The sequence below is a fragment of the Notamacropus eugenii genome, chromosome X (assembly GCF_028372415.1).
Source record: "Notamacropus eugenii isolate mMacEug1 chromosome X, mMacEug1.pri_v2, whole genome shotgun sequence".
In the NCBI taxonomy this organism is placed as follows: Eukaryota; Metazoa; Chordata; class Mammalia; order Diprotodontia; family Macropodidae; genus Notamacropus; species Notamacropus eugenii.
Window position 1 is genome coordinate 19,916,624 of NC_092879.1, and position 24,019 is coordinate 19,940,642.

The window sequence follows — 24,019 nt, forward strand, 5'->3', positions numbered from 1 at the left end:
TCAGTTTGCAATGATTTTAATTGAAATACAAACAGGAAAAGAAGGAACGCAACACATTGCTTGTGAAAATGTGTCAGAAAGACATCTGGCATCTTCTACATGGATTTTCAAAAGAATATACGTATTTTCACAGTAGCACATGGAACTGTTACAAAAATTGACTACATTAATTTAGAGCACAGAAATATTACAAACAAATATAAAAACACAGAAATAGTTAATAAATTTCTTTGTAGACCACAATTATTTTTCTGACCATGACACAGTTTTGACTTTTTTAGATACATCTGTGATAGCCATTGAATGTCTCCCATAACAAAAGCGTAGAACCAGATCTAGATGATTCAATTATTTAGAGAAGAACCAACTAGATATCATTTGAGCTACAACAGTTAGCCTTCTGCACTGGGGCAGTAGGGTGTGGCATTATCATCAATATGCTATCTGTAACTAGGAGAGGAACCTCTCTGTATCACAGGTTCTCTTTCATTCTCTGAACAATGCCACAGGGTCCAGTATTTCAGCTCCTAATGAATATTTCTGCTTAGTTTCTACAGCAAATACAAAATTCATTCACAGATGTATGGGCATTTCATCTGTTACCCTACAAGTACACTTTTGAGGGGACATCTAGAACAATGGCAAATTGAACACACAATTTTGTGGAGGATAAAAGTCAGAAAATATTTGGGTTTCAATATGGTTTCACTAAAACTAGACAGAGCACTTGCCACAAAGTGTACCCCAAAACATGAGCTAAGAATGCAGGGAACCAGGGCAGCACACAAGCCAAAGCCAGGTGCCTGTTAAAGTTGAAACTCTGATTCCCAGGTCAATGAGCCTGCTCAAAGTCAGACAGTTAGCCAACAAGCATTTATCAAGTGCCTACTATATTCTAGGCAGGCACTTTGCTAAGTGCTGGGGATACAAAGGAAGACAAAAGACAGTCTCTTCTCTCAAGTAGCTCATAGTCCAATGGGGAAGACAATATGCAAAAACCTTTGTACAAACAAGATACATACAAGATAAATTGGAGATAATCCACAGAGGAAAAGCACTAGTAATAACAGGGTTTGGGATAGGTTTCTTAGAAGGTGGAATTTTAGGGAGGATTTGAAAGTCAGTGAAGCCAGTCAGTGGAAATGTGAAGGAAAAGAATTCCAGGTATGGTGGATATCCAGTGAAAAGCACAATTCAGAGAGATGGAGTTCAATGTGCAAGGAACACCAAGGAAGCCAGTATCACTGAATCATGGAGTACATCTTTGGGGGATAAAGGGAGGGGCAAGGATGTGAAGGGCTTTGAATGCCAAACAGAGATTTTTCTATTTGTTCCTGAAAGTGATTTGAAGAAATTAGACTTGAGTGGAGATGGAAACATCTTTCCCCAATCCTAAGTTTACATTAAATTTGCCAGAGTCCCAAGGATAGATGGTTGCTTTTTTTTTTTTTGAAGGGAAGGACTCGTGTAAGTATTTTCAGATGAATTTTCTTCAAGATGTCTTCCAATCGTTTTAATATTCCTGGCTACCATTCCAGTCAGATGAAACAAGCTCTGGTGCATTCTGAGACCACCAACAGTTTATGACAAATAATGTGAATGGGCTTGAGGGTCCATCATCACCTTGTAAGGGTGGTACAATGAAAGATTCCATAAGTCCAGTATGTCTGGTGACAGCAAAATGGAGACAGGCAGGAAAGCACTGACAGATACACTTTGGGTTGTCACTAGGGAAACTTTTACATTCCTACCAGTTTGAATAATACAAAGTAAAACACTCCAAGAAATGAGACAGGTTGTCAGATCACAGTTCATTCCCTTCACCCCTAAACACACTAAGTTCTCAAATTCTGTTATTTTTCTCTAAATGGTGCCTACACATATACGCATTTTAATGACTGCTTTGATTCCTTTCCACACCTACAGCTTTTGCAAGTCCAGCTCTCAAGTAATCCTTCAAGTCAGCACTCTTACTCAATTCCTTTTGCCTTCAGTTCCTGCTTGACACGCTGCAGATAGCCGGGATCAGGGTAACCATGGTTTTCTGGTCCACCGAATTGCAGAGTTTTGTGGTGAATATCATTCCAAGTGATCACATCCTCGACTCCTGATGTCTGAGACTGTCCTACTGTGAAAATCAGCCTTTGGTCAAAAGCTCTTCTAAGGAGATGTAAAACCTGCCGTCCTTCTTCATTATTTGGCAAGTATGCCACCCGTCTTGTTCCTTCGTAACGTTTTCCTGGGTTGGGATGATCTTCGGTCTGTATGCCACCAGACATGTCATAATGAATCACAATAGTGCCATAGGAATTATAACCTGGAAGTGAAGATGTTCTGTAAGAAGTTGTCATTGTTCCATCTGGCTGATTCCCTTTCACGATACCATAGGAAGTCTGACACACAGGGCACACTGGCTTGCGTTTCATGGCCTCTCTGATACAAGGGGCACAGAACCCATGCTTGCACTTTGGGAGGACTTCTTTCTGGCGAATGATTTCCATACAGATGACACATTCCTCCTCCTCTTCTTTCTCTTCCTCCTCCTCCTCTTTTCCTAAATCCCACCAGGTTGGCAATCCCTTGAAGGAAGCTAAAGCCATATTGAAATCATCACCATTTTCATCCAAGGGGGATTTTGGATCTCTATCCTGATTCCCTCCAAGGGAGAGAGCTGCCCCTTCTCCCTGCTGGGCAGGAATTTCAATACTAAAATATCGCTTAATATATTCTATTGCTTCTGGAAGGTAGTTGGCCAAACCAGTCAGTGTCAGTTCTGGTTCATTCCACTCCAAGTTTACATGAGGGTGCTTTCTTTCAAAATCTTCAAAGAATGCCCTTTCAGGCCCACACTTTCTTTCTTCATCTAATGGTTTCAGGAGAACTACCTCCTTGACAATCTGAGGTAAGAGCATCTTAAAGACATAAATGAAATCTTCATAAGCATGCTCAGAGAGATCCGAACCTTTGTCTTTTGGTTTAAATACAATGAGGGTTTTCCGAGTTTGGGGATTGTTCACCAATTCTACTGCTGTGTTGTATGTTTTCTCTATTTCTGCGATTTCTTCGCGCAGAAAACGCAAGTAAGTGGTATCAATCTCAATACCATTCTTCATCATATTTTGGGAAACCATCATCTTCACATAATTTTTCTCATGGAAGTAGTTTTCTTCAATGAAATGTTTAGCTTCTGAAATATCCTTTTGGTTTCCCCAGAGGATTAAGACTTTTCCTTCAGCTTTGATATGGAGGTTTTGAAACATGTCATTCAGTGTTTTTTGGACTTCAAGTGCCAGCTTATTATCTGTGAAGTGAACATCTTGACGGGTCACATTCTGGATTTCCCTCTGAAATGCTCTGATAAAATCTTCTTGAGCTGCTTTTCTGTCTTGTGGCTTACTTGTCTCGAAGTCTAAACATACATTGCCTGTAGGATATGCCAAGTTACTTGTGATACGTACTCGATGCTCACTTTCTATTCTGTCCAGAGTTTCAGCAAAGAAATATTTAAAATATTCATACAAATATGAAGGAACTGAGATGAGGTCTGACTCTTCATCTGTCATGTGTTTGGGGTTCGAGTGAAGACTAGGATCATCATGATCATTTGGCATAATTTGCTCAATCTCTTCTGCTGAGGCTGAATGGGAAAAATTCTCTTTCTGCTCATTTTCCAGGATGTTGTCACTTAAGAATCGATAAACTTTTTCAATATCTTCGTAGTCACCAATCACTTTCTCAGGTCCATCTTGGCCTCCCTCTATTTTGAGATTTGGGCAGAAGTTAAGAATTTTCTCCCTTTGCTCTTCGGAGAGCTTGAAGTTCAGCTGGGCCTCCACATGGAGAAATATCTTTTGAGTGAAGGAATTAGAGGAGCCAGTAGTACCTCCTTCATCTGGGTTATTCTCATCTGGAGATTCCTCTGAGAGTGACTGAGTCAGAGAAGAAAGTTGGTTTATCTCCAAAATATAGTTCTCTCCTAGGTCTTCATTTGCTTCTACGAAGATATCAGCATTTGTTGTATCACTGACTGCCACAGAATGATCTCTCTTTGCTATCACACTATCCTTGGCTTGTCTTTTATAGAACTCTACCCAGAAAGTGTCTTCACGGGGTCCAACTTTGACCTTGCACTTGCCTCCGCCAGACTTCCATGGGTTCTGGAAATACTTTTGCAGCTTCTTCTCCATTCTGGGGCAGTTTTCAGACACCCTCACCAGGACCCCATACAGTGGGTTGTGGGCAAGGTTGCCAGTGGCCATCAGGGTAGGGTAGAGACTCGCGAGGTGGAAGATCCAGGAATGCAACGTTTGTTCACGAAGCTCTGGAGGGAAAAACTGGGGAGCAGAGAGGGAAGACTAAAAGGTGATGTCAGCTCCCTTCTCCCACCTCTCTGCCCAGACCATAACTTAAAAAAAAATTGTAATTGGCTCAGACAGCACATACACAACATAGAGAACCAAATGGCAACTTAGCAATGAAATCTCAAATAAAGATAATTTCAAAGAATATTTTCTTTAAAACACAAGTAATTATTTTAAAGAATGATGATGAGGAGGAAGAAACAATATATAACAATTTCCAGAATGTAGATGAATCAGTCTCAGAGAGGAAAAACAATATCCTTAAGAACAGAGAAAGTAGGAGGACTATTCATTGAAAAAAATTAGAAAGCCAACAAATAAACATGCTTAACATAAGCACAAAGATATTAAAAAATAGATGAGAAAGATAAATTGAAAAAAAAATCCTCTAAAGAAATATCTGAAACTAAATACTGGTTCTTTGGAAAGACTAATTAAATTGATAAACATTTAGATAATCTGATTAAAATGAAGAGGAGAGAAAATCAAATCAATAAAATGAGGAAAGTAAAATGTCAATAGAACCAGAAGAAAAAATAACAACCCACATATTGTGTAAGTGCTAACCAAAAACAACAACACAAGTCCATGAGGCATGTGTTACAACTGGCTTTACTACAAGAGAAAGGCACATGCATGGGGGAACTTCCTATACCAAAGAGCCCAAGAGTGCAGGGAAAGTTTTGTTATTTAAGTTACTGGGAAAAGGGGAAGTCATAGAGAAGGGGGAAAGGACCAATTCCCACTCAAAGGGCAGAAGAAGGCATGAATAAGTAAAATGATAAAAGCACAGAATTTTTTTTCTCCTTGCAAACTGCTAGACCATGAAGATATGATGGTCTGCTCATTTTCAAGGGTTCCAGCTGTAGGAACATTTTCTCAGTCTGGTGCATACTGACTGGTGCCTGTTTTTGACTCCCAAGGACGCACAAGGATTCTGGCTTGGGATGCAAACAACAAATCATGTCAGCTCAGTGGGGCTTTATCTTTGACACTTTGTGTATGCCCCTTGCGTACTCCAGGTGCAATGTTTCTGGAAAATATGACAACTCAATTATAGAAAATATGGCAATGCAAAAAGACAGTTTTAGGGGACCCTTAACATTCTTCTCCCTTGCAACCATTGGTCAAAGATGCTGATGACCACAGACTGTACACTTTCTAAAACATTCCCATAGATACTACCTGGGAAGGGACTGAGAAGGCAAGAGAAAGAAACACTTCGCAAGGCTAAAGGTCAACAGAGAGAATGCTAAAAAGAGACCTTGGTCACTTTTATATCTCAAGGCTACTTGAGGGTAGTTCCAGGTAAAAAGTGAGATTGGAAGCAGAACCAGAAACAAAGCACACAATAAGAATGCTCAAAATCAGGGATTACTCTAGAGGGGAAAATCATGAAACATCAAGAAAATTGAGAGAACTTAGTATATATACAGATACAGAAAATAAAAGCCAAAGGAGTACAATAATGGACATCAATATTAACAAATGTTAAATTTTGCTGCAATTTAGTAACTGTTCCCTATATCCATTCAATTAATACATTTAATCTTGGATCTCAGACATCCTATGTAGTTGTAAAATCCCTTGCACATCTCTTCTTGAAGTAGTCTGGAAAATATGTCCTTCAGTGGACTTCCTCTCTGGTTCCAAGTTACTTGTAAAGACTCCTTAGATATTTCTGCTAATATCTTCCACAAAACATATCTCAATACAAGATTTCCATACTAGTCACAAAATTTAGTTCTCTGACAACTACTGCATGTAGTGGAAATCAGTTGAACCTTCATGATTCTGACGTAATCAATAACAGAGCTATAAGGGGAACATCAAATTCGAAGTCCATATTCACCAAACTTCAGAGTATTTGTTATATGTATCCCAAGCTGACTTTATCTTTATCCAAACTATGCGACATAAACATTATTAACATTTATTTGAATAAATATTTATCAATTACATTTATCAAGTTCTTGGGGTTTTTAAATATTGCCATTTGTAAAGTAATATTTTATCTTAATCAATCATCATGATGCCCATCAAAATGTATGAAAAATTTGTTGTTAAAAAAAGAAAAACATTGTGAACTATAAGCTAAAGGATTATTATTACATTGATATATGTAAGACATCCAAATCCAAATGAAATATTCTAAATACCACAGAAGGCAGAACTCTTTAAACCTTCCACATTGCATGCACACACACACATACACACACACACATACACACACACATATATACATACACATGTATACATACACATACATATATTAATTTGATCTTGTTTTGCTAACACTTTACTAATTTCTTTTACTTTACAATTTTATTTTAACTGTTAATTATTTTAGAACCTCAAATTTAAATACTACTTAATTTAATTCCAATCTAATTCAATCCAATTATTCAATCCTCCCCTTAGGAGGAGCAGAGACAGATAAAGATCTAATCCTCATATAAAAATATTTTTACAGAACACTTTTTATAAGAAGATGACCTATGAATTTACATAAAATTTACCAAGTTAACTTCAATTGTAGCAAAATGCTTGGGATCAGTTATATAGATACTGTCTAAGTAATGAATTTCAAATAGTACATGTATAATGAGTTATTTATTTAAAAAAAATATTTGTACCACAGGAAACAACAAATGTTATTTCCATATTAACTAAGAATCTTAAATAAAATGGATGTTTCCATTTATGTAAAACAAATTATTCCAGAAGTTACTCTCCTCTTAGAGAAGTGATTGTACTAAAATTCATATTTTCAAACCAAACCAAAGATGTTTCTAATTCCATTTTAATTATTGATAGAATAACAGCTTGGTCCCATAAACTGTTATCTTAACATCCCATTATTCTTATATCATTTTGAAACACTTAAGGACCTTATTTTATGCAGAAATATATATCTAGTAGCAGGCAGATGACTAGGCCAAATACTCGTTTCCTAAGTTGTTTAGCATATAGAAAGGACTATAATTCCAGACTGAATAGCTCAGATCTTACACACATGCATTTTACTGCAGTAGCTCAGATGTTTTCCAGACTTTGTCTATGAGACAACGATTTAAAATTGGGGTTGTATCTTTGTTTCACAAGGATCTTTTACCTTTGTCTAATTATCCCCAAAGCATTCAGAAAGAATGAACTATTCCAGAGATTTAATCTTAAACATGAGAATGCAAGTATTAGGTAGATGACAAGCCCAAGCACTGAGTTATTTTGTTATTTGGTATATGAAATGACTACACGTTCATGCTGAAAACAGTAAGATCTTACATACTTGCATGATGTTCATACCTTCTACTGACCACTTGCTCTGCAAACAGAAATTTGCTATAAAAGTAAAAAGCAGGCACATGATTCTAAAAGCATCAAAACTGATCCTTAATGACTCAATACATATGGCAGGATAAAACATCTTTGGTTCTGTTTGACTTCAGATAAGAGTCACAATTGATAGCCAATCATGTGGTAACAATTCCACCTCATAGCCAGACTCAGGAATGGCCAGGTGGAAAACATCTCAGTTTAAAAGTAACACATTGGGCCAACTGACCCACAAGAATCCTACCTTAGGCTATGCCAAGCTTATACTCTTCACTTTTTACCAGATACAAGCATCCATCTGTAATAGTTCAGGATCACATTCCCCTGGAATAGTTTGTGGCATTTCTCTCACATGGTGGATTACTGACTTAATAATCCATCAGATAATTATTCCTGAATTCAAAACTCAGAACAACGTCAGGTACAGTCTCAAGAACTTTTATATAAAGTGACAAGTATCACTAATCATAGACTTAGGTTAGATACAGTTATTTTTACTCTCATGAAGTTGCCATAAGCAATAAAAGTTTACCAGGACTCACATATTCATGACAGATTTCACTTAACACTCTTCACTTTTTTTTTTCTTTTTCTCCTTGAATTTAGACTCATCCTGCTATAAGGATCAATCATTAGAAATCACTTCCATATTATACACATATTTGGAAATTCCCAGTAAGCCAATATCATTCTTTAGAACCTCCATAACCCATAATAACTTCTTTTCCCAGAGTTGATGACCTTACCCACACAGATGGTTTTCAGCAACTTGGCAAGTTTACAAAATAAGGAGAGTCTATATGGTCTTTTCTTTGTACCATTTATCACACAGTAATCAATGACCAATTATTTCTCTTCAAATACCTATGTAAATACTTACTAGGTTTTTTAACGCTATGACAATAATCTCAAATAATTTAATTAACAATCTCACAACTTTCACAAGTGATAGCCAAATACTTTCACCTGTAACTGCCTCTTAATTATAGGCAAAGATGGAAATTTCCACTTTCTTAACTTGCAGTTACAAAGCATCTTAAAACAGGGTTAGCAGGGCTGATAAAATAACATAACAGCTTTCAAACAGTTTTTTCCACCTTCTTTTAGTTGTTCAATTCATACTCTAATAACATCTAAGTTATGAAATGTTGTTCTTCTAATGACATACAGCACATTACCAATTTCACAACATAAGATGTAGAAACATAACAATGCCATAAACAATAGTATGCGTTTGAGATCTGAAACAATCCCATTAACAGGTGACCTCAAATTCAGTTGAATGGATTTCCAAATTACCTTACAAAGAAAATAATTTTATCACTATTGACATTAGATACTGATCACACCTAAAATCTGTATAAAGTCATCATGTGTGATACAATTGTATCCAATTAAAGAAATAGTAATATCAGTTAGCATTCATATAGTGTTTGCCCTATGTCAGTCATTGTATTAAGTACTTAACAATCATATGATCCTTACAACAACCCTGGAAGGTGAATACTATCATTATCCCCTTACAGATTAGGAAAATGAGGTAAACAGACATGAAGTAACTTAAGGTCACCCAATTAACAAAATTTCAGATTCATGCATTTTCCCCTAATTATCTTAATTATTATCTTAATTCCAAATAGTATAATAAATTTTGATGTATCATGAACATCATATTAGAAGAGACATATTTCACCGAAAATAAGATCAGAATAAATTCAGTTACACCAGGATCTATTTTCCAATTGACAATGAATCTCAAATTATAATTTTAATTATGTAGCATTATACTTTATACAAGGACTAGTTAATTGAAAGTATTTCATATTCTGGAGTCTACTATTTCTAGCCAATTCCCTGCCAAATACTATAAAAGTAGCAATATGATATTAGGTTTTAATTTACCCCAGTTACCACACTAAAGAACACATTTTAATTTAGTTCAAATTTGAGTTTTACAATCTCAGCAAGAATCCATTGCTTATCAGTTTACTCCTAGCTCTCTAGAACTATTTCTCTATATGCTTCCAAATCAAATAGCAACTGTTTATTACTATACTTTCCAATAAGATAAGCACCTGAAATTTTACACAAACTTCCAACTTAAACAACGCCAAAATTTTTCAACCCTTTTCTGTCAACATACTCAAAACTTGCCAACATGCTTAAACCTTCTGAAGTTGGCACAAGGGCACCCAGAGCAACTGTCCAAAGACACGATGCGTCCCCAAACCCTCTTATCTACCTTCCATATTTTCCCTCCAGCCTTTATCTCTCTTTGCAAATCTCCCAAAGCAATTACTCAGACTACATAATTTTCCTTTATTCAAATCCTACATTTCAATCTACTGGTTCCACTGAATATTTCCTTTTATAATTTAGCACATATTGTTGTTAAACCCAATGACTTATGAAAACCTTACTTTCCCAGCTGTATAGCTTTATAAGGGGATGAAAAATACTTGACCACAGTTCCAAAATGTGAAGGAAGAGAACAGAATCTTTTTAAAAACCTAGATTAGCTAATAAGGCACAGAGCAATAGCTTTGCAGCAAAGTTTTTCCTTATAAGCTATATGAGCACAATTATGAACACAGAAACAGCAAACACAAAGAGACCTGTAGAAAATGTTAGTTCTTGCCTGCCCTTTCATGTATCTCCAGAGGGATAATGCTATCACAGGTAAATATATACAGCCTAAAAATTTATTACCCTTTTAAAATTGTACCTGTCTTACTTCTTGCATGTTCTGACTGGCATTTCCTTGTATCAATCATAACCCAAATAATCTTCTCTTCACTGAGTTTTTTTTCCTCCTCCTTTCTACTATCCACCTGATACATCCAGTCAGAAAAGGGGAGTAGGGTAGGGAGAGATAAAGAGAAACTGTTCTTTATCCTATGATACAGAGAACAATTGCCATTCCCACACTTTCATAACAGCACTGAAAAATCTCATCTTTGTCTAGGCTACAAATCAAGTTTAAAATGTACATCTGACCAAGATTCCATATATTTTAATCTTCCTATCAGTTACCTGCAGGTTCTTAGGGCTGTATAGCTATAACATTTAGCCCTTGCCAGTCCCCTTGAGGACATCAAGAGGATAAAACCATCTTTGGACACTTTATAATCCATGGGGAACATAAAGAGAGACAAAAAACAACAACATTCCCCTAATTTTATATTCTCAATTCATACCCATTTATTCTATTTATTATTCTGAACTCAGTTAATCATCTCAGCCCAATTTTCCTTCAAGTTGGTCAGATATAAGGCATACCTGGAGCCCCCCTCAGGCCAGCAACACCTGGAAACGGAGCTAGAGCTCCCTTTGGCTATGTCTTCCAGCTAGCAACAACCAAAATCTGGAGTGCAGTAACCCAATCCTGTTCTAGTTAGGCTAACCATGATCATCATCTGGCCAAATTATCCAGTCTTATTTCAAATCAGCTTTGGCTGGAATACCCATCAAAAAGCAAAAGGTTTTACCTTTCACCCCTGAAACACAAACAACTTGATTTCTCTTGTAATAGGGAACTCAATCTAAAGAGAATTCAACATATGAGTGGAGAACTAAAACTCCTAAAACCAGAGGTCTGATACAGGTAGGGCACAAAGGGACCCCATGCTGGTACCTAGCCCTGCATCTGAAGCCTCTTGCCAGCGTAAATAATTTTTTCTCCTATCCCACAGCTGCACTATTTATTGTTAACCAAAAACAATATCACAGGTCCATGAGCCATGTGCTGCAACTGGATTTATTACAAGATAAAAGCTACATGCATGTGGGAACTCTCTACCCAAGGGTGGGGAACCTGCAGCCTTGAGGCCCCATGTGGCCTCCTAGGTCCTTGGCTGCAGCCTTTTGAGTGAATCCAAGTTTTACAGAACAAATTCTTTATTAAGGGAGTTTGTTCTGTTAAGTTTGGGTTCAGTCAAAAGGCCACACTTGAAGACCTACAGAGCCATATGTGGCCTTGAGACTATAGATTCCCCACCTCTATCTTATGCTAAGGAGCCTAGCAGTGCAGGAAAAGCTTTGGTATTAAAGTTACAGGGAAAAGAGGAAGTCATAGGGGAGGGGAGAAGGACAAATCCCCTCCTAAAGGGTTTGAGAAATCATGAACAAATAAAATGGCAAAAGCAGAATTCTTTTCCCTTGGGAACTGCTAGACTATGAAAATATATGATGGTCTGTATATCTACAAATGTCCCAGCTGTAGAAACAATTTCTCAGTCTTGTGCAGACAGATTGGTGCCTGTCTTGACTCCCAAGGACATACAGGAAGTCCAGCTTGAGGTGCAAACAACAAATCATGTTACCTGGGGTGAGAGCCCTTCATCCTTGACATATTTAGGGCCTCTTGCATACTCCAGGTCCAATGTTTCTGGAAAATATGGCAACTCAAAAAAAAAACCAAAACAACAAAACTGAGAACTCTTGGTCCTAATGGATTCACAGGAGAATTCTATCAAATTTTCAAAGAATAATTGGTACCTATACTTCACAAATCATTCTCAAAAATTGAAGGAAAATTGCTCTATACCAGAATCCTCTTATGAGATAAATATAGTCCTAATACCTAGACTAGGGAAAGTCAAGATACACACTCAATTATCATAGGAATGCCAGGAGAAAATCTCCTTAGGTATTTCAGATATAAGCCATAGAGAACTTTTGGAAGGGCCAATCAAGCAACAGAATTCCACATTATTCAAAAGTTATCATAGTCATGCCTAGAACCAACTAGGTGAAAAACATTTCTGTTTAAAAAGGAGATAACACTGGGGAAACAAATTTAAGAGACTCCTGCCATTACCTTCCTAAAGCTGTCTTTTCAAACCACCCAGTCTTCTACATTCACTGCTTACAGTTTAGAGCAGGATATAATCGCTGTTTTTTTCTGTTGCAATAACAATTGATTTACAGTAAATTAGAATAAAATATTTATCCTCTTGACTTATTAAGTATATGCAAAGTCTACCCCAGAGGTGGGGGAATCTGTGGCCTCACAGGCCTTCTACGTGCTCAGGTATGGCCTTTTGACTGAGTCCAAGTTTTATAGAACAAATGCTTTTACTAAAGGAATTTGTTTGGTGAAGTTTGGATTCAGTCAAAGGGCTGGACTTGAGGACTTAGAGGGTCAAAAAGCCCTTTGTAATTGGAGTCTGTTGATACTAAGTAGGCTTTGAGTGTTCTTGTGGCAGGAGGGGCTTTGTCCCTCTGTGAGATAATGTCCCAAATCACTTCTAGTCTCAGGGGAGATTTTACAAAGCACTCAATGTCATACTAATTTCTGTGGTTCCTTCTTTCATAGAGTTGATAAAGATTTATGATCCTTATAAGGATGGAAAGTACAAACAATGAAATTTCTCAAGCAAACTAGATAATTTTGATGAAACAGAACACACTCATTTAAACATTAAAAACAAATCTTCAAATAAAAGTTTCTAATAAGGAACAATTCAAAGTCATAAAATTTGTAGCATTCAAATCAAAAGATGAGCTAGCCTCAAACAAATGTATTCCATTCTAGTTATCATATTTCAAATTGACAGCATATCTAATACAATGGTTTCCCCAAATCACAATACAAGAAATTATAAGCATACTAAAATAAAACAATACCTGGATTTAAAACATAGACTCAATCAAATTTATTGCCAGTCAAATGATATCAATCCAGGAGAATGCTGTTTTGAATTACCTTGCAAAAAATAATTTCATATTTCTATCAGTTCAGACATTATATTCTAGTTGCCTTCAGAGACCAGTACAGTGTAAAAATAATCCAACAACAGTTAAGAGCTATTCAGCTGTTCAGTTGTTTTTCAGCTGTGTACAAATCTTTGTGACCCCATTTGGAGTTGTCTTGACAAAGATAATAAATTGGTTTGCAATTTCCTTCTCCAGCTCACCTTACAGATAAGGAAACTGAGGCAAACAGGGTTAAATTGCCTAGGGTCACACAGCTGATAATTGTCTGATGCCAGATTTGAACTCAGGTTTTCCTGATTCCAGGCCTGGCACTCTATCTACTGCATCATCTCACTGACCCCTTTAGAGCTATAAGGGAGGACAAAAGCCTTACCATTCAAGGCACAGATCAACCATACTATGAATAAGAATTTTCCCAATTTATGCATCAAAACCCAGTAGAAATTTTAAAAAATGTTTCTTTTAACTTTAAGGTATTCAATATGTCAGCCATCCCCAGAGGCATTAGTATGACTTAACTTTGATAGAAAGTTTGAATTTTTGGTTTTTATTTTTGCAGTCTATAAACATTTTTTCCATAATGCCAAATTTTAAATGTGTTTTGCCTCAAGGTATATTTTATTTATAACAGTCAAATATCACAATTGCTCAAAGTAAACCAAAAAAAACCACATCTCACTTTAAATAAGATTGTATTATAATTGTTTAGGACAAATACAATAAAAGCTAACCTAGATTTATTGTTATAAATGAAATCACACAAAATTCTCAATTTTTACAAAGGTATTCATTGCCAGAACTTCAAATTATTGACGCCACTACCTTTGCTGTCTATTGTCAAAGATTGACTTGTCAGTCCTGCTTTTTCAACTGTCTTTTGGGTAGATTCTAAGTTCTTCTGAAACATATAACCTCTGTTACATAATAAAGAAACCATTAATGTATATTCCCCACATAAAGATTAGAACATATGCTTCTATTGGTCCTTAAAGGACAGAATTTTACTGTGTTATTCTCAAATGATTCCATGATGCTGACAGGAAATGAAAAGGTGGAAATACTGGGCCCTCTATGAAGGAAGGAAACAGGAGTTTGTTTGGTTTTTTTGACCTACCATTCATGCCTCCAATCAAAGGACAGAGGTAACAGAGTTGGAAGATTGGATTAGAGGAAAACTAAGTATGAAAGCTGAATCAAAATTCAAGGTGGTGAGATTTCTGATGGTTAATATAACCCAGAGGAAGAATGATGGAGATTCCTGGAGAAGAAACAAAGTGATAGAAGTTATGGGAAATAAGAAAGTAGGAATTCTCCCTAGAGAGACATTTTGGGAGGGGCTATTATTTTGGTCCTGCAGTCCTTTTACTTTGATTAGCATCCAGAAAGAAAGAGGCAACCTAGGGCACATAGGAATTGTGGAAGGCCAGATTTCCTTGATAATGAGACTTCTGGTGATAAGGACATCTTGAAAGAAGAATGATGTTCCTAGTGTGGAACCTAAGTAGAGAAATTGGTGGTACAACAATGGAGGAAAATTAAAAAATAATAAAAGAAAACTCTAGAAAACAAGGAAAATTATAGACCAACTTCCCTAATGAATACTGATGTAAAAACTGTAACTTAAACACTAGCAAGAAGAGTAGAACAGTATATCATACAAAGATCATTCAGCATGACCTGGTGCTTTTTAACCCAGGAATTTATATGAGGGATTGATACCAGATGGGAGTCATGTCAAGGTGGGTTCAATATTAGGAAAATTATCATCAGAATTGAACATATCAACAACAATCATGATTATTTTAATAGATGCAGAAAAAGCTTTGGATGATGCTTATTCTTATTTAAAAAAAAGTAGAAGGCATAGGAAGAAATGGAGCTTCTCTTAAATTGGTATGCAGGATCTCATTTCTGTCTATGTAAAAAGTGACAGCAAGCATTATCTGTAATGGGGATGAACTAGAAGCCTTTCTGGTAAGATCAAGGCTGAAGCAAGGATGTCCTTTATCACCATTATTGCTCAGTAGTGTACTAGAAATACTAGCTACAGCAATAAGGTGAGACAAAGAAACTGAAGGAATTAAGCATCAGGCATCAAGGAAACAAAACAATACTTTTTGAAGGGTCTATGACTATTGGCCTCTAGAGACTCAATTACTAAATTAGTGGAAATAATTAACATCTTTATTATGGTGCAGTTAATAAAATTTTTAAATAGTTTTTTTAAAATTTCTATTATATTTCCGTGACCTATCCAGGAGCAAGTAATATTCCCCAGACTGCTGGATCTGTTTCTATGAATAGGGTTTTGTAATTGTATTCATCTAGTTCTTGTGTATCTCTTGCCAGATAGATGCCCATGTCTTTTATTCGGTCTGCAGTTACTCTGGATGGTCTTTTCCTCTCTCTTCCTGCTCTCTTTTGTTGGTAATGTGGAGAAATGCTGCTGACTTCTGTGGGTTTATTTTATATCATGTAACTTTGCTGAAGTTGTTCATTATTTTGACTTCCTTCTTCCTAATTCTCCATTCTTCTCTTTGTATCTCTCTGCTTATACTTTTCCCTCTCTCTCCTCCCCACCTCTTGCATTTTCTTCTCTCTCTTTCTTTCTTTCTCACTCTTTCTCTTTCTCTCTCTCTCTCTCTCTCTCTCTCTCTCTCTCTCTCTCTCTCTCTCTCTCTCTCTCTCTCTCGACTAAACAAGAGAGAATCTTGGAGACTATTGGAACTTAACCCAATATTCTGCTGGGAAACTGGAAAGAAGTCTTGTAGAAAGTAGGTTAAATGGTACCATATTCCAGAATTCATTTGAAATGAACACATGATCTTATTATTAAAGATCATACAATAAAAATATCAGAAGAGAAACAGATCATGTACCTCTCACCATTATGGGTAGGAGATATATTTTCAACCAAAGGATAAGGGCAATTACAAAAGATAACATATTAGATTACATAAAAGGGAAGGTTTCTGTATAGACAAAATGAATGCACCTTGGATAAGCAAGGAAGTGGTGAAATGGGGAAAAAAAATTTTGTATCAGCTTGCTCTTACAAGGTGTTATTATCCAAGATAAATAAACAATTAACAGATGCATAAGAGAACAAAAGAGATTCACCCTTAGATAAGTAATAAAAGAATATGTACAAACAATTCTCAAAAAAAGAATCCAAAGTATTTTCAACCACATAAAAAAGGCTCCAAATCACTCCAAAAAGAGGCATAAATCAAATCTGAAATTTTGCCTCACATTTTGAAAACTGGCAAAATGAAAAAAGTTGGCAATAATCACTGTTAGAGGGGTTATGAGAAATTAGACAGACCTGCTAATAGAGTTGTGAATTGGTACAACCATTTTATAAAGGAATTTGGAATTATGCAAAGAAAGTGACTAAAATATTCATATTTTTTGGCCCAGAAACTCCATTACTGGGTTTATTACTCAAGGAGGCCACTGACAAGAAAAATCCATATAGGAAAACAATGTTTATAGCACCACTTGCAGAGTTAGCAAAAAATTAGAAACGACATAAATTCCAACCAACTGGAGATTTGCTAAGCAAATTGTGATACATGAATGTAATGGAATATTATTGTACTACACAGATGAACATAAATACAGAGAACTAAGAAAAGTTCTATATGAACTGCTATAGTCAAGGAAGGAGAGACAAGCAAGCAATATACACAAAGCTTTTAACAATACAAATGGAAAGAGAAACCAGAAATGCAAAAATTAAATAGATAGATGCAAAATTATAAAGAAATCTGTTGAAACGTGTTGAAAGAAGAATAATATGCTCCAGATCTAACCCTTAGCAGAGGTGGAAGGTCCACAGGGGTTGCATACTGCACATATTTACAAATTTTTTCAATGTATCAATCAGTTGTGTTCATTATTTTCTTTTTTTCTTCACTGCATAAATCTCACCATTGTTAAAGAAAGAGATAAGAGGTAAGCAGCCAAATAGCTTAAAGGGTAAAGATTTGCAGATTAAAATATGCTTTGTTCAAACAAATACTTTGCAAAGTATGGGGAAGGGAGAGAGGAAAGATGACAACAATCAGACAATACACCAAAATTTGTGAGATGCATCCAAAGCAGTTTTTAAAGGAAATTTTATATCTCTAAACACTTACATCAATAAACAAGAGAAATAACAGATCAATGAAGTGGGAATGCAATTTAAAAAAAGAATGATCTCCAATTAAACACTAAAATAAAAATCCTAAAAATCACAGAATAAATTAATAGAATTGAAAGTAAAGAAAAAACAACACTATTGAACTAATAAATAAAAGTAGAATCCGGTTTTATGAAAATAAATCTATAAATTAAATAAATAATTGGTTAATTTGATTAAAAATAAAAGAAGAAAACCAAATTACCCGTATCAAAAATGAAATAGATGAATCCACCACTAAGGAAGATGAAATTAAAGCAATTATTAGGGGCTATTTTTCCCAATTATATGCTAATAAAACTGACAATGTGTGTGAAATGGATGAAAATTTACAAAAATATAAATTGCCCAGGTGAACAGAAGAGGAAATACAACTCTTGAACAATCGGATCTCAGAAAAAGAAATTGAACAAGCAACAAATTAGGTCCCTAAGAAAAATCTCCAAGACTATATGGATTTATGAGTGAATTCTACTAAACATTTATCTGACAAAATGAATAAAGAAGGAGTCCTACCAAATTCCTTCTGTTACGCAAATGTGGTTTTGATGCCTAAACCAGGGAGAGCAAAAGCAGAGAAAGAAGACTATGAACAATAATGAACAGTGATGCAAAGTTAAAAAAAATATTAGCAAGGAGATTATAGCAATACATCACAAAGATCATACAATAAAACAAAGTGTTATTTATACCAGGAATATAAGGCTGATTCAGTACTGAGAAAATTATAAGCATAACTGACCACATCACCAACAAAAACAACAAAAATTATATTGATTATATCAAGAGGTACAGAAAAGACTTTTGATAAACTATAACAATCATTCTTATTAAAAATGCTAGAAAGTATAGAAATAAGTGCAACCTTTTGTAAAATGAATTATTTATCTAAAACTTATAACAAGCATTATCTCTGATAGGGAAAAAAGTAGAACCCTTCCCAATAAGATCAGGGTGAAGAAAGGATATCCATTATCACCACTATCATTCAATATTGTACTAGAAATACTAGCTATAGCAATAAGGCAAGAAAAGTAACTTTCTTAGGAGTAGGCAATGGAAAAACAAAACTATAATTCTCTGCAGAAGATTTTGGTGGTATACTTAGAAAACCCTGGAGAATCAACCCAAAAGCTAGTTGAAATAATGAACAACTTTAGCAAGATTTCACAATATAAAATAAATCCACATAAATCAGCTTTATTTCTGTATTTTGCCCTCCCCAAATCAGCAAGGAGTGCAAGAAAGAGAACTTCCATTTAAAATAACAATTCAAAATAAAATACTTGTTAGTCTGTCGGCAAGACAAACTCAAGAACTATATGAACACAATTACAAAACACTTTTCACATAAAAAAGACAGATCTAAACAATTAGAAAACTATTAATCACTCATGGATAGGCCAAACCAATATAATAAAAATGACAATTTTATCTAAATTAATTTAGTTATCCCATGCTGTACCAATCATACCACCAAAGAATTATTTCATAGAGGTAGAAAAAGTAGTAACAGAATTCATCTGGAATAATAAGTCAAGAATATCAAGGAAAATAATGAAAAAAATGTGAAGGAAGGCTGTAAAGCAGAGCTAGATTTCAAACTGTGTTACAAAGTGGTAAGGGCTGGATCAGCTGAATAGATTAGGTATGCAAAACACAGTAAAAAAAAAAATGACCATAGTTACCTAACATTTGAGCAATCCAAAGATCTAAGCTTTGGGGGCAAAAAATCAGTATTTAATAAAAATTGCTGGGAAACCTTGAATGTATATTGGTAGAAACTAGGCAGAGACCAACCTCTCTTACTACATACCAAGATAAAATTAAAATGGGTAAATAATTTAGACAAATTAGGGGAACACAGAAAAATTTACTTGTCAGACCTATGGATAAGGAAACTGAGTCAAATTGATAAGAATACAAACCATTCCTCAACTGATGTGAACAAGTAGTATTCAGAAGAAGAAATCAAAGCTATCAATAGGCACAAGAAAAAAATGGTCTAAATTACTCGATCACTTTCAGAGAGAGAATAGATCAACTCTGAGTGCAGAATGAAGCATATATTTTTTTTTCATTTTCTTTATTTTTCTTGTTTCTTTTTAATTTTGCAACATGGGTAATATGGAAATATATATCATGGATATCATATCACTTGCCTTTTCAATCATTAGGGGAGGAGGTGAAGGCAAAGAGAATATTTGGAACTCACAATTAATTTAATTTTTTTTTAATTCAGCAAAAAAACCCTGAATCTTTTCAAACATTTAAACAACAATTAATTCCAAGACTCAATAAACTGTTTGGAAAAAAAAGGGAGTAAAGATGGGATTCTATGAGATCCCTTATATGACAAAAAACTTGGTAACTAGATACAGGGAGTCAAAAGGAAAAAGACAACAATAGACCATTTTTAATAATTATTGATAAGAAAACTTTCAACAAAATATTAGCAAGGACGCTACAGTAATATATGCTATGACCAGGCTGCATTTATGCCAGGAATGTAGGTCTAATTCAATACAGGGAAAACTATAAACATAATTGACCAGATTAATAAAAAAAAACTCACAAAATCACATGATTACTTCAATAGAAGCTGAAAAAGGTTTGGATAAAATACCAATTCCTGTTTTAAAAAAGGCATAGGAATAATTGGAAATTAAAACTAAGAGCAAGCAATACCTTTAATTGGGATTAGTTAGAAGTCTTTCTAATGTGATCAGGTGTGAAACAAGGATGCCTACTATCACCATTGCTATTTGATATTTTACTACAAAATCAAGGTATAGAAAAAAATACAAAAACATTTTGAAGAAATAAGCATTGACAAAGAAAAAAATAAACTATTACTTTGTGTGGATGATGTCATGATTTAGTTAAGAAACCAACTAAAAAGTAACCAAAACAATGAATAATTTAGTGATTTAGTGATTTATCTAAGTCTAGTGATTTAGATATTTAGTATAATATAAAATAAACCCAGACAAATAGTCAGCATTTCTGTATATTATCAATAATCCCTCAGGCATGCTGGCTCTTTCAGGGAGGTACAATTATCATTTACCATCCTTATCAACTGTTCTTTCCAAGAGGCTGGCAGTATTTGGGGGGGATTACATCAGTCTTAAAAAGAGACACAGGGTAAAATAGAGGCATTCACTTCATTTAATTTCTACCAGAGTGCTAGATCCACCCTGTCCATTAGGCACAAATCTAATGCTATAATGAATATAGCATCATGGGATGAATTTATGGTGTGGGACCCCCTAGGGATTCTGAGGTCAAGGTGAGTGTCCTCCTCTGTCATGACAGAAATCTTGAGATTTTTAATCCTGGCACTGAATGTTCCTTATCTTTTTTGGGCTATCGACAACTATATGCATTTTTTCCTGATAAAATACAGCCTTGTCCATGTGACAACATTGTTCACATCGCGTAGCTTTTTAAAAAGAGAGTCTGAGGTGTCCTCCACTATGATCAAGAGCACACATTATAGGTTATGGAGAAATTACAGGAGCAAGGGAAAATTATTTTTCACATCTACAGATAAGTGAAGAGATCTTGAGCAAACAAGTTATACAGTTAATCACAGAAAATAAAATGAACAGTTTCAACTATATCAAATTTGAAAAGTTAATACACAAACAAATCTAATGCCATTAAAATTAGAAGGAAAAAAGGTTAATGTGGGAAAATTTGCCGCAAATTTCTCTATTAAAGGCTTTATATGTGTACCTATCTACATACATATATGTATACATACCTACATATATGTATATATAAATTTATAACTATATGTACATACATGGAGTTGATTAAAATTTATCAGACTAAGAGCCTTGCACCAGTAGATAAATGGTTAAGGCTATGATGAGGTAGGCTTGAAAGGAAGAAATCCCAGCACTCAACAACCATATGATAAAATGCTCCAAATTACTAATAATTAGAGAAATGCAAATTAAAGCAACTTTGAGGTTTCACTTCCCCACAATCAGACTGCGTGGCAAGGAAAAAAAATGAATCATCACATCCACACCCACCCACACACCCATCCATACATCTTACCCCCCACAGACTTCCCAGCTTCCTTTTCTGTGTTATCTTCCTCCATTAGATTATAAATTCCTTAACACAGGGACTGTCTTTCTTTTTGATATTGGTACCCCCAGTGCTTAGTACAGCAGATGGCATACAGTAGGTGCTTAATAAATGTTTATCAACAAGCACAATTACAAATGTTGCAGAAGCTGTAAGAAAACAGGGAATGAAAGCATTATTACAAGAGATACAAATTGGTCCATTACAAGAGATACAAATTGGTCCAGACATACTAGAGAACAGTTTTTAATTTTGACCCCAAAGTTACTAAATTGTGGCCCATCTGTACCACCACTGGGCATACACCATAGCAAACAAAAAGGAAAAGGACCCACACATATAAAAATATTTATGGCAGGGCTCTTTAAAGTAGCCAAAAGCTGGAAACTGAGGGGGTGTCCACCTATGGTGAAATAATTAAATGAACTGTGGTCTATGATTATAGTGGTAGCTAATATTTTCTTGTGCCATAAGAAATGAACAGTGTCAGAAGAAATTGGGAAGAATTCTTATGGATTGAAGTGAGCAGGACTAGAACAACTTACACAATGACACTATGGGAAAAAAAAAAAAAACTTTAAAAGTTTTTAGAGCCCTAAGTAATGCAGTCCAGAGGACTGTAGGTGAATCTTGCTAGCCACCTCCTGTCAGAGAGGTGATGGACTGCAAATCCAGAATGACACCTGCCTATTTGGACAAGATCAAGATAGCAATTAGTTTTGCTAGAAAATACATATTTATTGTGAGGGTTTTGTTATTGTCGTTGTTGTTGTGGGGAAGGGGGTGCCACTGGGAGAAAGTAATAATAAATATTTTTCCAAATAACATTTTTAAAATTTTAAAATAAAAGAATTGCTCTTCAACATCCAATTAAATTTGTTAGATATATACAGGAACCATCCTTTTGTGCATTTGTAAATATTTAAGATGGGATGTTGTCCATACCTGGCTGGCCTCACAAAGCTATATTAGCTCTGCATCCAGTTAAGTGAGAGTAAAAACAGTGGGTTTTGCCCTTGTGAAAGGCTTCAGCACTCTGATTAATTCAATGACCAATTAAGATCCTAGAAGACATGATGAAACACTGGACCCACATCTTGACAGGTGAGGGAATAGAGACGCAGAATACGACACGTTTTCACACATAGCCAAAGACGAGATTTGCTTTGTTTGACTATGTCTATTTGTTACAAAGGCTATTTTTTTCTTTCTTTTTTAATGAAGTGGAGATGTGGGAGGTAGAGAAGATAGAGATGGGAGGAAAGGATAAACAAAAACCACAAAAAAGACATTCACTGAGGCATCTTTAAAAAAAACTGAACAAAGAATAGAAAGTCACAAAGAAGCACTGGCAGCTTTGAAAAACGCAGACTGAATTTGTTACATATATTTCAAATTAACCTATAGATGGCAGAGATCAACAGGTGCATAGAAATGTTTTTTCTGTTGTATTACGTACATGGGAATATTTGGTCTTGAATAAGAATGGATGAATGAATGAATGAATGAATGAATGAATGAATGAATGAACAAATGAAAAGGTAAAAAAATAAGAGGTATTTAGTAGACTGGCCCTTCTTTTCCCACCACCACCACCACCCACTAGCCTTGCCTTCTGGGTCGCGCTCCATAGAGGGCCTGGGGAAGTGGGGGAGGGGGGGGAGGGGGGCGGGCTTGGCGTAGTGGTGGGGCGTTGGGGCCTGGGGGTGGGGTGGGGAATCATCGAATGCGTTCCCGGGGGGCCTCCATCCCCCACAACAGACAGACACAGGCCTGGGCACATCCAAGGTGAAATCTAAAAGACCCTGGGCGGAGATCGGGGGTGGTGGGATGTGGGGGGTGGGGTGGGGGGAAGGCCTGCACATTCCCTGGAGGTTCTGGGGAGGGAAGGGAGGGAGTACAGAGGATGCTTCTCGGGACCTTACTTACCTCCCACACACAGCGGACTCCCACCGGGTATCGATGAGGCCTGGGGTCCAGGGGCTGTGGAGCAGAAAGAGCTTCAGCTGCCGGCAGCCCCTTTTCACCGAATGCGCAACACCCCAGCCCAGGTGAAAACCGCAGAAAGGAGGAGACTTGTGACATCACCTTTGGAGGCGAGGCTTGATTCAGCCAATGGAATGCAGGTCGTGACTTGGGAGTTGGGAGGGGAGGGTGCCGTCTCCTTAGAAACAATCAGTCAAGCAGTCAATCAATATTGGGTGAGCTCCTACTATGCGTCAGACACTGCGCCAGAGCTGGAAATCAGAAAGGACAAAAGACAAATCCGAAAAACAAGAGATCATCTCATCAAATAAACTGACAAAAAGACACA

General features: G+C 36.0%; 1 protein-coding gene across 1 annotated transcript; it reads right to left on the minus strand.

Moving 5' to 3' along the window:
• Positions 1-23,805, minus strand: LOC140515626 (E3 ubiquitin-protein ligase DTX3L-like). Its single transcript, XM_072626430.1, has 2 exons — positions 23,635-23,805; positions 1-4,334 (listed from the first exon to the last, which is right to left on the minus strand). Exons 1-2 carry the CDS (start codon positions 23,788-23,790, stop codon positions 1,971-1,973), a joined length of 2,520 nt encoding a protein of 839 aa, XP_072482531.1. The 5' UTR covers positions 23,791-23,805; the 3' UTR covers positions 1-1,970.
• Positions 23,806-24,019: the final 214 nt, after the last annotated feature.